The sequence below is a fragment of the Fukomys damarensis genome, unplaced genomic scaffold (assembly GCF_012274545.1).
Source record: "Fukomys damarensis isolate Sample0158 unplaced genomic scaffold, DMR_v1.0_HiC HiC_scaffold_38, whole genome shotgun sequence".
Lineage (NCBI taxonomy): Eukaryota > Metazoa > Chordata > Mammalia > Rodentia > Bathyergidae > Fukomys > Fukomys damarensis.
In genome coordinates, this window is record NW_022900950.1 from 62200242 (window position 1) to 62214380 (window position 14139).

The following is a 14139-nucleotide window of genomic DNA, read 5'->3' on the forward strand; positions in this document are numbered from 1 at the left end:
ATTTATAGTTTCTGTTTTATGATAGATTTTTTTTTCTCACAGAGTTTATCAAAACACAGTAGAAGCAACATTGGAACTGAGGGTGGACCACCTCCTTTTGTGCCTTTTGGACAGGTAATGCTGTTCATTAGCAGATTAAGTTAAATCAGGAAAAGTATTTTTTATTTATATTTAAGCTGTGCTTAGTTTTGTGTTGATCTGTTCAGAAGCCATGAAATTAAATGGAAATGGTGAAGTTCAAGGAATTAAATAATTTTATTATTCTTCCAAAGATTGAAACAATTAAGAGCGCTATGTGAAGAGCAAATTACAATTCATTAAGAAAAGGGAAAATTGTGTTTTTTGTAATGGGAAATCCAAAAGTAAGAAGACAAACATAGCCCATAATTTCTTCCTAAGATTCTGTTCTGCTTCAGTCTGAATACCCATCTTAGTCAAGGACTTGATTTGATTTCCAGTTAATATTTTCCTTTTCAACAGTAGCAGCCCTGCATTTTATACATAAACTACAAAATTTTCATTTACTGATTTTTCAAGTTCTCCTTGCTGCAGAGTGCTGTCTTGAAATAGTTCCTCAGCTGGCCAGATCTTGTGTTTTCCTCATTATGTTCAGAATGAGATTGCATTTGCAACAATCCTCTGGCCCTCTGACTTACCCCGATAAGTCTGAGAATAATCCCTGTAGCTGCTTGATCTCCCTCTCATGATACCCCCAAAATTTATCTCTGAAATCACCCCTGTGAAATAATCTCTGAAAAAAAATAGTAGCCATAAAACTGAAAGTATTGGTATTCTGCTTTGTATTTCCTTCTTAATTTTCTTTGAAAGTTCTGGTTGAGAGTGATAGTAAGTAGGAAACATAAAGATAGATAGTAGAGACCTAAATTTTGATAGCAAGTTTTAGTTTGTATTTTTAAAAATTTTGTTGTAAAAAGACCTGCTTTGTCAGAAGATAGATGGGTTAGATCAATTGACTGGAATGCTTTTCAGAAACCCCTTTATAAGGTCTAGTCAAGATTAGACCAATTCTTGCATCATGACTATTTGGAAGTATTTTAAACATATGTTTGTTTATTTCTTTTTGTCTTTTGGAACAAAAAACATTCAAGATAAAAGGAACTGTGTACTCCTTTGGTGTAGTCCATGTTGATGATATTCTCCTAGTCCAATAAAAACCTCCAGAATGAAAAAAATGCAAATATTCTAATATTTTGTTTGAAAATATAAATGATGTATTTGTGAGTTTTTCCCTCAAGTGTTTTTGTGATATATTCTTTCATAAATTACTTAAGATATAAAAGTGATATTTTTCAGAAATGTATTATCTGATTATTTTCAAGAATTTGAAGTATGCTGTACAATTTTATGGGAGTTAGGAAGTATAGCAAAAGTTATAATTTCAATAGTGTTATTTGGAAAAATTCTTACTCAGCATATTACAGTGTTATACATAGGTTAAAGATAGATAAATGTTGCCTCTTTGTTGGTATCAATAGAATATTTGTATTGCTAAAATGCAGAGTATGTATATAACACATTTGTTTGAAAAGATTTTTCTTTCTCTTCCACTTATTAGTGAGCTGGAAAAAATTTATTTTATAGGATTTTATTGGTAGAATTGAATGCAGACCAGAATTTGGGGCTTATTTTTAGGTATTGATGCCTGTCTTAATTTATTTTAAAAATGTAAAACTTAGAGTACACACACAAGTAAAACTTGAAAGTGTGATTTAGGCAGAAGATATGGTTTTAGTTTTTGGTTTATAAGTCCAGAAATATCTTTTTATATGTTAAAGTAACTGTATTGCCTAATTCACATATGGATAGTGTGATATAATATGGAAATTGAGCTTTTAATTACAAATGTTTCTTCTCCTGCTCCTCCTCCTCCTCCTCTTTCTCCTTCTCCTCCTCCTCCTCCTCCTTCTCCTTCTCCTTCTCCTTCTCCTCCTCCTCCTCCTCCTCCTCGTCCTCCTTCTCCTCCTCCTCCTCCTCCTTCTCCTCCTCCTTCTCCTTCTCCTCCTTCTCTTTCTCCTTCTTCCTTCTTCCTTGCACTCAGAACCTTGCACTTTGTGCAGCAGGCAGTGGCACCATTGAGCTAAATCCCTGGCCTGAAATCTGTTCTTGTGCCTTAGACAGTTTGAAATCATACTTACCTTTTTGTGTGCATTAGTTTAGACTGTTGGAAATCTAAAATTGTGTCAAATTATTACCATAAAATGAATTTAGAGCTCCTGGTCCAGTATATGTTTTAAATATATACTCTGGTTTACATGACAGTATTTTTGTATAGCTTTTAATTTAGGTTACAGTATATTCTACATCTATTTGAAAGTTACTTTAATCAGTTTTCTACCTCCCTTTTAAATCTGTGGGATGGAATTGCATTTTTCTGGACTCCTAGCTATTGTAAGTGCCACAGACACTTCTTTTGAAGAAGTGTTACTTTCTAATGAAAACTAATCTCTTTTGGAATTACTGAATTATTTTTATTTATTTTACCAGAAGTGTGCATCTCATGTTCAAGTAGATAGCAGAGAACTTGATCGAAGAAAGACACTACAAGTTACAATGCCTGTCAAACCTACAAACGATAATGATGAATTTGAAAAGCAGAGGACAGCTGCTATTGCAGAAGTTGCAAAGAGCAAAGAAGTAAGAAATTAACTTGTCATAAATTTCTTTTATGTCTTATGTTCTACTTAAGATTATTACTGGTCACTATTGTTTTTTTTCACTTAAGATAACTAATTCAGTAAACTCTTGACATTATTTTTCATGCCTATTCTGTGAGTGGTAGCAATGCCCGGTTACCTTATGGGCTCTTAAGTTTATGTATTTTATGCATATAATTAATCTTTTTCCACATCTCTTTACCAATTTCAGTAAATTTTTCTTGATAGCAAATCACCCTTCTGTTCTCCATTTGTTTTCCTTCTTAACAATATGACAACTAAACACAACACTTTTTATTACAGCAGAGGGCTAAGTATCACTTTCTCAGAGCAATTTTTCCCTGTAACAGCAACTTCTGAGGAATTGACTAAAAATCAAAGGCTAAATTAGTGGACCAGAATTAAGACTTTTGTGAGTTGTTTTTCTTTTATAGTAAAAAAATAATTTTAATTACAGTATTTTCAGACAAATATTCTCTTTCATTTTTTTGAGCTTTTTGGTCATTGGTACTGTTGAGGTGTCTAGTTATTTATTGATTTTTTTTTTAATTTGATAAGAAATTTTAGTTAATGAATTAGGTGTTTAGACTTTTCTTAACCTTTGAAATGAAAAAGTTTCCTTTATTCAAAGCCTATTATGAAGTTTAACAGCTATTTTTTTCTGTTTAATTTCAAAGTTTAAATTGAAGGTTTCCTGGAATTTGTTTGTTCTTCCTGCATTTTCTTTCTCCCGTCATTCTAGTATAGGGACCAAAAGCACAAGTTATGGAATCAGACAGGTTGATTATCCTGTTGACCATCTTGAATCAATTTCTTAGTACCCAGTTTTATTCATCCATGATATTTGGGGACAATAGAGGTGGGCTTTATGTGGTTGCTGTATGAATTAAAATTGATAATACTTGACACAGATCATGGCATTAATAGCTCTCAAAAACCAAAACTACTTCTACTTTGCATTGCATCCTATATTCTAAAATGCCTTTTTTTTGTGTGGGGGAGGTAATGGGGATTGAACTTGGCACCCTGCGCTTGTGAGGCAGGTGGTACAATGACTGAGCTAAATCTCCGGCCCTCTAAGATGCCTTTTTAAAAAATTAACATTTATGTAAAGGTACAAGATCCCAATAATGAATGTAACTGTACTGTATACCTAAAATGTACCAGTAAACTCAATTTAAAAAATTAACATTTAATGTTTTACATAGTTTACATAAAATATATTTATTTTTCAGAAAATATTGAAATTGCAGCGTTTCTGAACATGCACACATATACCATAATGATTGTGGGAAACTTGTTCTTTTTATTTGCATGTACCTCACATTTTCTTCCCAAGGATTTTGTTTAATGTTCTTATTTCTTTTTTATAGTTAACATATTTACAATGTGCTTCATTTTTAAAGTAATATTTGATATTTTCTTTATAGATATTTTATAATTAAAGAATCATAGTTTTTTAGAACTGAAACATTTATAACTTCTGAGTATATGTAGAGAGAGTTAGTAGAGTCTCAAAGCTAGCAAACAAACTTGGGACTTGCCCATGGTTACCCACTGATAGTGTTAGATTAAATCTAAGTATAATATAATAAAAAAATGATACAATAAATAAGTAAATTGTGTGTTGCAATTTTAAGAAGAGTAATCTGGTTAGGCCTGAAGATAGTGAAAATTAAGTCAAGATTTGAAGGGAATTAGCTATAATAAAGGAATTAGCTATTATTTGAGGAAGAATAGTCCAGGGAGAAGGAAAATCCTTAGCAAAGACTAATACAGAACATAATGTTCAAGTAGAATGAAGTGACTCATGGAAGCAGAGAGAGCAAAGGAACGAGAACAAGAAAGTCAAGAGAGAGAAAGTCAAGAGAGATGATGGAGGTCAGCTTACACGGGGCCCTGAAAGAACACTGGCGTCTAGTGAGAAAGAAATGGAGAGTTTTTGCCATGTTTGAGTACAGTAATAACATCGGCTGACTTATACTTTAAAAGGCTGAATCCTGGCTACTGCACTTAGACTGAATTATAGAGAAGGAAAATGGAATTAGATAAATTAGGAGATGATTGAAATAGTCCAGGACACAAAATGATGATAGTTTGGGCAAGGAAAACAGCTGTTTAGGTGATTCATGAAGTTGTCCGTTTCTGAAATTGTGAAAATAGAAAACTTCTGGGAAGTTGGATGTGGAGCATGAAAGAAGATGAGATGTCAGGAATGACATGGAGGTTTTACCTTGAAAGATGGTCAAGTTAGACTTGCTTACAATGAAACGGGAAAGATTGGAAGTGGCACAGATATAAAGGGAGATCTGATGTTTCATTTTGAACGTGTGAATATTGAAGTAGGCGTGCATTTCATAATGTTCAAATAGGCAGAAAAAAACAGAAGAGTGTAGTTGGAAACAGCTTTAGAAAAGAGATCCATGCAGTTGAGAGTTATAGACCTATGGATGGTATTTAAAGTTATCAGGTCACCAAAGAATGAGTGTTGATAGAAAAAAGGGTAAGGAATGAACCCTGTAGTATTGGAACCTTAGAGTTTGGATGAAAGAAATTGAGCCAGATAAGGTGTGATTGGTAATATAGGTTAGAAACAAGATAATGGAGAAATTATATCATGGAGAAGGGAGTGAAAAACTCATAAAGAGCAACTGAAAAATCTTATGATGAGATGAGGAATGACAATGTCAAGAGAGGTTATTCATTCCTTCAGCATTCTTTTTTTTTTTTTTTTTTTTTTTTTTTTTTTGTATTTTTTTTTTCTTTTTTTTGGTACCAGGGGTCAAACTCAGGAGCTTGTGATTGTGAGGCAGGTGGCAGAACCACTGAGCTAAACCCCCAACCCCTGTTAACATTCTTGATGTGATGAAAGGCTGTATAAGTTGTTTAATGCTTATTTTTTTTTGTTTGTTTCTTCTAAGTAAGGAAGTAAGGTTAACAGTGACAGTAGCAGCGAAGGTGTTGGAGGATTGAGAAGTAAGAACGTGTAAAACAGTGGTCAAGAAGAGTGGGAGGGTGAATGAGTTCAAGATATACAGGGGTGATCAAAATATATGGTGAATCTTTAAAATTTTTTAGTTATTATAGTAAAAGACACATTGCCATTATCCCCCTCAGAATACTCCCCCTAACTTTGAATACACATATCCCATTTTTCATGCCATTTTCTGAAGCACTTCTGGAAGTCTTCTTTCATTATTGTTTTTATGAGGAATGGTAAAATAAATCTCAGTGTGCTTAATTCACATATCTTGAAAAAATATGTGATTACCTTATGTGTAATGTTTTAATTGTAATGGTTCTTGATACTTATATATTTTGTAACAACTGTTTAAAAACAGTAAAAAGCAATTTTGAAAATTCCATTAAACCTATTTCTTAATTTATAAAATGTAAAGAAAAGAATAAATCCAGGACTGTTTCATTGGTTCTGAAAGGTAAAGCACTTTTGGAATTTGGGAATATAAACTCCAGAAGTATATTTAATTTGGAACAGGTCAGGCTTCCAGACCTTTCAGGTAAGTTCTAATATATTATCCAAAAATAGTAATTTCTATCTGTTATTGAGGGCCTTGATTTAATCATTTCCTGTTGATGATATCATTTGTTCCTCTCAAGGTTGGTTTTTCTCATACGTCTTTTAAAGATGAAAAACTGAAGCTCAGTGGAAGGTGAAAGTTAAGTTATTTGCCTGAGGATGGGAGCTAGTAAGTGGCTCAGCAAAGATCAGTAAAACTAGCTAGTCCAAAGCTTATGTACATAACTATGCTGCATTGTCTTCCATCAAAAAAGTTTGTGTTGTATTAGTATAAGTCCACAGTTTTCTTTACAATGAAAAAGTAACAACTATCAAGACATTTCAAATGTTTTTTGCTGGAATTTCATAAATGAATAATTTAATAAATCAAATAATGAATCTTTGGTGTTCAAACATGTAGTTTTTTGTTTTAATTTTGATATTAATTAAATTTAATATTGTGTATCAGTTACTTAATGGAGATATTAATGTGTTATCCATTAATGATCATCTAACATGATCTTTTATTTCAGGTTGTAATTATTTTTTTCTTGCTTCAGAATAATTTCCCAGTATCATGTAAATTTGTATCAAAGATGTTTTCTTTCTATAAACATTTAAAAAGGGGCCAGGGATTTAGCTCAGTGGCGCCATGCCTGCCTTGCAAGCTCAAGGTCCTGAGTTCAATCCCCAATACTAGGGGAGAAAAGATTTAAAAATATTGGTCATTATTTTTAATAAAACATTATTTTATCCTATTTTTATAAAAACTATCAGCTATAAAATATATAATCATTTAATTTGATATACAAATAACTGTATGATGCTTTTTACTCATAAGTTTATATTTGTGTATTATTGTACATACACTTAAGTTTATTTGCTGACCTGCGTTGTAGAGAATTAATTGTATTAGATTACAAATCATATAACTTTTCTTTAGCCTGACCTAGACCTGTGAAAAGAAGAAATTATGAGGAGTAGATATCTATTATATATATTGTCATGATTTTCAAGTAAAACATAATCAAGAAAATTAATTTATTTTTTTTAGTGGTAGCTTAATTTTATTTATTTATTTTTATTTTTTCTCATTGAGTTTATTGGTACATTTACGTATACAGTACAGTTACATTCATTGTTGGGATCTTGTACCTTTGCATGACAGGTCTTGGTTCTCATTTTTTCCCCTTGTCCCTGCCCTTCCTTCATCCCGCTGTGGTAGTTTAATTTTAAAGGCTATTTAAAAATGATATTTACTTTTGTCTATTGTATTTTTAAGACCAAGACCTTTGGGGGAGCAGGTGGTGGTGCCAGAAGTAATCTCAACTTGAATGCTGTTGGTAACCGAAGTAGAGAAGTTTTACAGAGAGAAAAACCAACCAGATCAGAAGGGAAACATGAAGGTGTCTATAGAGAATTGGTAAGGCTAAAGAATCAGAATTAATGTTTTCCTTTCAGTAGTTTCAGTCTTTCATTGCATATATTTTCTTTACATTATTGAAGAAGCATTGCATAAATTACATTTTCTTTAGTGGAAAAATATCAAAAAGTTTTCCTTTTTTTTAACCCTGAAAAAATTGTTACTAGTTTTTCCTCAATTTATTTTTGAAGAGTTTATTCTAATATATTATTAATTTTTTGTGTGTGTTTGTTTTGCGCTTGCAGTGGAATTTACTAAGTTAGCAAGTACTCATGGCACAACCCTGCATATCGTTCAGATTCCTCCTTGACTATTAGTATGCATGAACAGCAAGTGAATGTTGTACTAGTATGACATTTTTCTATAAATATGTAATGTAATTTTGAGTTAATAGAAAAATAGTTAAAAATCTTACACTTGGCTTTCTTAAAAACTTTCAGCATTTTTCTCTTCTTCACAGGTTGATGAGAAAGCACTGAAGCACATAACAGAAATGGGTTTCAGTAAGGATGCATCGAGGCAAGCTCTTATGGATAATGGCAACAACTTAGAAGCAGCATTGAATGTACTGCTGAACAGCAATAAACAGAAACCTGTTACAGGTCCACCTCCAAGAGGTATAATTTACTAATGATAATAAATTGCCATGTAGTATTCTTTGCTTTTCAGGGCAGTGTATGTTATTGATAGAAGCTGACTTTTGTTACTGTGAGGGCTATAACTTTAGGTAACTTTGTGATAAATGGAAGGAGCATGAGTTTTTGAACTATAGAGATATTTATAGGTTACTGTGAATCTGTCTTCATCTTAATGTAAATTGTATTTAAAAGTACCTTAACAGGGTTATTGTGAGTACTACAGAAAATATGACATAGAGTGACTAGTTCTGTTAGTTCTATTATTAGTCATTACAAATGATTAGTCTATAAACTTCTTTAAATTAAACAAGAAAATAACTTATTTGGAGTTATTCATTAATCGTTGCATGGGCAAAGGTATTTTATGACTCCCAATTCTATCTCTTTTTTTTCTCTTTTTTCTTTTTTCTTTTTTTGGTACTGAGGATCAAAGTTGCGTCCTTGTGCTTGCAAGGCAGGTGTGGAACCACTGAGCTAAATCTCTGGTCTAATTCTATTTGCTTTAAAAAAAAATGTAATTAAGGAGGAATATTTTTTACTTAAATGGTATATAAGCAAGTTTAAATTTCTGTGTAGATCATTTAGAAAATGAGAATACTATTTAATATGATTTAATAGCTTTCTTATTATAAAAGAAGTAGACTACATAAAAATATAAAAGAAATACATGCAAAATACATGCAAAATCATGTTTAAAATTATTGTTGATTTATTTTAATGTATTTTCTCTTTGTTTTCCCATGTGCCGTATGTATATACATACAAATACATCTGTATATTTTGATGTATGTGTGTGTAAATCCTTAGGTAGAGGAAAAGGCAGGGGTCGAGTAAGATCAGAAGATGAAGAAGACCTAGGAAACGCAAGGCCTTCAGCACCAAGCACATTATTTGATTTTTTGGAGTCTAAAATGGGAAATTTAAGCGTGGAAGGTAGGCTAATTTAAAATAGATTTCTTTTTTAAAGGATCACACACTATTTGAAACTGTGTAAAAATGTCTAGTAATAAACTGACTATATGAACTAGTACTCCTAGTGTTGAGAAATTTATTTAGTGAATTTCCTAGTTGACAAAGCATAGTAGAAAAGTTTGTTACATTCTAAAAACAAGTGGCTGTTCATTTTGCCCCTAATTGTATGATGAGTAATAATACCAATGGGCTTCCCCCAACTTTACTGTTAATAGATGATGGGTTTAGCCATATAAGCACATTGTTGTATTACAAAATTTATATGATCTTATATAACTTATTTTGAATGTAAGATTGATTCTTCTCCACATATATGTTGTATGAAAATATTCACGAAGAATATGCTTTCTCAGTTCGGTATATTTCTTAATATGATAGACTTTAGTGAGTAGCATAAATATGGAAAAGAGAAGTATATTGAGTATGTATCATTTTATCTAAGCATAGGAAATGATAAATATTTTTAAAGTAATAAGTTTTAAAAACATGATTCTAGCCAGGTGTAGTGGTATACTCTTGTAATCTTAGCATTCTGGACACTGAGTCAGTATGGTTGTCAGTTCCAGCCCAGTTTAGGCAACTTAGCCGCTTAGTGAGACCCTGACTCAAAAAGGCAAGGGAGCTGGTGTTATCTGGAGTTCACAGTATGTGTCCTGGGTTCAATATCTACTACAGGAAACAGGAGGAATCTAAAAGATAAGGAAATACACTTTTACATTTAGGTTTCTCTTTCAGATATACTTTAAATCCTATCAGACAAATATGGATATAAAATGTTTTCATTACAAATTTGAAGTGTTCAGGTTTCATAACCATTTATTAGATTATTTAGAAAAGTCAGTGTATTGAGAAGATAAATGTTTGCTACAGATGAGATTTATAGGCAATAGCATGTAAAAGCAATATAATGGTTGTAAAGTATGATATATTATTAGTTTTTTATTGTTATCAATTACCACAAAGTCAGTGGCTTTAAAAAATGCAAATTTACTATCTCATAGTTTCTGTGCATTAAGATTTCATTCAGTTGGGGCTATGATTAGTGTGCGGTTCAAAGTCCTCTTAAAGGCACCTTGGTTATTAGTAGGTTATTTCAATTCCTTGTGGATGTGGGAGTGAAGTTCCATTTTCTTGCTCAGCATTGGTTAAGGGCTGCTTTAAGCTCTGTAGCTGCCCTCAGATTGTTACAACAAAGACCACACTTAGTATGACATGATGTTTGCTTTTGCAAGTCCAAGAGGAGTTTCTCCGCTGCTTCTTCACATCTCTCTGACTCCTTCCTGACTGTGACTTCTTGGTATTATTTTCTCAACCTTTTTTGCTGCTATCCCACTCAGTCTCCTTTGATATTCTTTTGTCCTTCTGTCCCCCTGTATTTCCTTTTGGTTTTTGCAGTGTCTTGAAAATCATAATGAGGTAAAAATGGATAGTAACTTATTTATGACTAGGTACAGTTGTTTTGAGTGGCTAGGTATCTAAATATTATAGTTTACAAATATACTGGATCACACCTAATTATTGTATTTGAAATAACTTCTTTTAAGCTCTTACATATTATTCTGCACTTTTCAGCTTATACTAAGTATATGATAAAAATCATTTTTAGTAAGTATTCCTATATCCTTTTAGTTTTGTTTTAAATTTATTTATTTAGTTTTGTTTGATAAACTAAACAATAAGCTTGGCATATTTGTAACCTGTATTAATACTTAGTTCTTTATTTCAAAATTATATTGTCAAAATAAGACAGACTAACGGTTTTGAATGGTTAAGAGATGCTTTGATCAAGCAGGCTTGAAAACACTACTTAATTTCCTATTTTATTGTTCTTAAATGTTTGCCCAAGAGCTGATTCCATCAGTAGCAGCTTTTCTGTCCTAAACTCTTTAATGATGTTAACATCATACAGAAGAATTTCATGATAACACACTTAAGTAAAAAACAGCTACACAATAAATTTATACATATATGGATGCATGATTATTATGATTGTGGATTTTTTATATTCTTTGCATCATGGGAACGATGAAAGTAACAGAGTTGATGAGAAAATTTGGTATATGATTACCCTTGAGTATCTTTTTCAGGTATTATTTCAGGTATTATTTCTTTCTCTTGCTAATCCACTCAGTAGGTGATCCTGTTCTTTAGTAAGTTGGGGTTCATTGTAAAAAAAAAATTGAGACAACCTACTAAATTTATTTCAGCTAATTTTTAAGATTTTGTGTTTCTTTTTAACTAGAATTAAATTTTGAAATACACTTTTGTAAAATTGAATCTTCACTCTGGTCTTAGACTTCCATCTGTGTTCATAAATCTTATGTTCTAAAATAAACTCTTCATTGATGGTAGAAAATGTCAATTTTTCTAAGGAAAATCGAGAAAGCTTCTTAGAACAGTCTTCATGATGGCTGGTGGTTAAATGGACAGTGAATGATCAGAGTTATCTTATAATTTGATTTATGTTCATATCATCGGCATCGTTATTTAGGTTTGTTATAGAAATTGACAAGTATTTGTGGTTTACGGATGCATATATTTGGGACTATAATAGCATTTGTTATTAAAGGTGAATAATTAAACTTCTATGTTTTGTATCAACATGAGCTATTTAAAGATCATATTTAATTTTAGGACTGCTTGAAGTCAAGATTTAGCTGAGTAAGCCTTTGTCTAGATGAACTCATATAGATTGAGCATCTTTAATTCTGAAATCTGAAATCCTGAATCTTTTTGAGTGTCAGTGTAATGCCATAAGTGGAATAGTCCATATCTGACTTAATGTGATTGGTCACAGTCAAAATATAGGCAAGTTAAAAGTGTTGTAGAAAATTACCCTAGGTCTATGTGTAAAAGGTGTATATGAAACATAAATGAATTTTACATTTATATTTGTATCCCATCTCCAAAATCTCTCATTACATATGTAAAAATATTTAAAAATCTGAAAAAAATTCAATATCTGATATTTTAATGGTCCCATTTATTTTAGGTGAGGAATATTCAATCAATATTAGATTCAGTATAGTATGTCAGGCTTGTTGAAAGAAAAAAATACATCCCTTATTTAAAGGTGAAGTTTTCTGAGAAATTTAATGCAGGTTTGTATCACTTTTACTTTCATATAATATTACATAATTTTCTCTAAAAGAGCCAAAAGTGCTGTCATTTCTTCTGACTTTAAAAAATTCTATTAGAAATAATTGACCATCACATCTACTTTTCTTTTAGGAAGTTTCTCTTAGGATTAACTTTTTGTTGTTGTGTCTTTATGATGAAATCAAATGATTCTAGTTGACATATTTATTGATATTCTGAAAAAAATACTGCATTTTCTGAGAGTGATCCCTAAAATGTTCCATAGGCTTTGTAATGACTTGTCAGTTTGGGAAGATTTATTTGATCCATTTGTGTTACGGTTGTGTTCCAAAAGGCTTTTTATACTTAAAAATTTGCTTTTATAGACTATTGATAGCTAAATTATTAGGCCAACTCTCAAAAAACTCCTTTTATGTCCTTTATCAGTAGTTGTCACTTAAATGATAAAGAACTACTCTTGTGGTTTATATTAAAAAATCTCTTTTTTATAGAGGAGGATTATAATCATCAGTAGATTCATCTCTTGATGAGTTCATAGCTGAATATGCTGCTAGAAATTTGGGCATAGTTGTAGGAGGTGCACCTATGGAGGTGTGCCTTTGGCAGGTATATTTATCTGGCCTTTTTTGCTCTCTGCCTCTTAGCTACCATGAGTTGTGGATCTTTCCTTCACCATCCCCTTCTACCATGCCATTTCTTCCTTGGAATTGGCTAACCATTAATGTAAAGTCTCTAAAATTCTGAACCAAATAAATGTCTCTTTTTAAAGTTACACTTGTCAGGTATTTTTTCCCAGCTGTGAAAAAGCTGCTTAATGCAACTGTCGTTTGAAACAGTGCCCAATAACAGTATTTTAAATATCAGCTTGCAACAGAAGTGTAGTAGTTTGTTTCCATCCATTGTCATGAAAGATGTATGACTTGGCTATAGATTGAGACAGTAAGTTTACTGTTTTAACTTTCTATATTTAAATAAGGCCAGGGCAACCTTAATTTGCTCTCTACCAATGTCCAGAGTTGGGAACAAGTAGCATTGTGAAAAAATATGGGCACAGTTCTATAAAATTCATATTTCTCTATTATTCCCTTGTTTGTGTGGTTATCAGTTTTATTTTAGTTTGTTCATATTTTTGTGTCAAACCTGGTCACATGGGGACAAAAATTTATGAAAATATGAACAGCATTGAAATACAGGTTCTATTACTAAAAAGGAAAAGATTTGAATTTAAGAAATCTAGGTGCTTATCCAACAATCATAATTGTTGAAATTGGTCATAATGATCTCTTCCCTTGTCCTCCCAATCTCTTCTCCTACTATGTTTCCATTCTTCCTTTTTTTGATCTTTTGTTCCCAGAATTCTGTAATTCTTCAAGAAACATGACTATCTTTTTTAATTTCACAGAATTATTGGTAATGCAATAGTTTCCTCTTGTCCATAGTTTCAATTATCTGCAGTCAATACAATTTAAAATATTAAAAGGCAAACTCTAGAACTAAGTTTTCACTTGACTGCTATGCTGAGTAGCATGATGAAATATTAACACCATCCATTCCGTCCTACCCAAGATAGGAGTTATCTTTTTTGTCTAGTAGTGCACATTGTATGGTACCGACCCACTGATCACTCAGACATTATCTTAGTTACCAGATCTGCTGTTGGATTATCTTAGTGCCTGTGTTCACATAATCCTTATTGTTCTTAACAATGGCCCTAAAGTGCACAGACAGCGAGAGTGGCAATTTTATAACAGTATATTGTTATAATTTCCTGTTTTATATTAGTTGTTGTTAATCTCTTACTATGACTAATTTATA

The 14139-nt window shown here is 31.8% G+C and overlaps 1 protein-coding gene across 2 annotated transcripts in view; it reads left to right on the top strand.

The window, feature by feature from the left end:
- The window catches only part of Tdrd3 (tudor domain containing 3), a 107827-nt gene that overhangs the window by 44963 nt on the left and 48725 nt on the right, over positions 1–14139 (top strand). For both annotated transcript variants that reach the window (XM_010636941.3, XM_010636940.2), the window contains 5 exons: positions 43–114; positions 2506–2655; positions 7475–7615; positions 8076–8232; positions 9061–9186. In XM_010636941.3, the coding sequence (XP_010635243.1) occupies positions 43–114; positions 2506–2655; positions 7475–7615; positions 8076–8232; positions 9061–9186 (646 nt within the window). The remainder of the gene's footprint in view (positions 1–42; positions 115–2505; positions 2656–7474; positions 7616–8075; positions 8233–9060; positions 9187–14139) is intronic.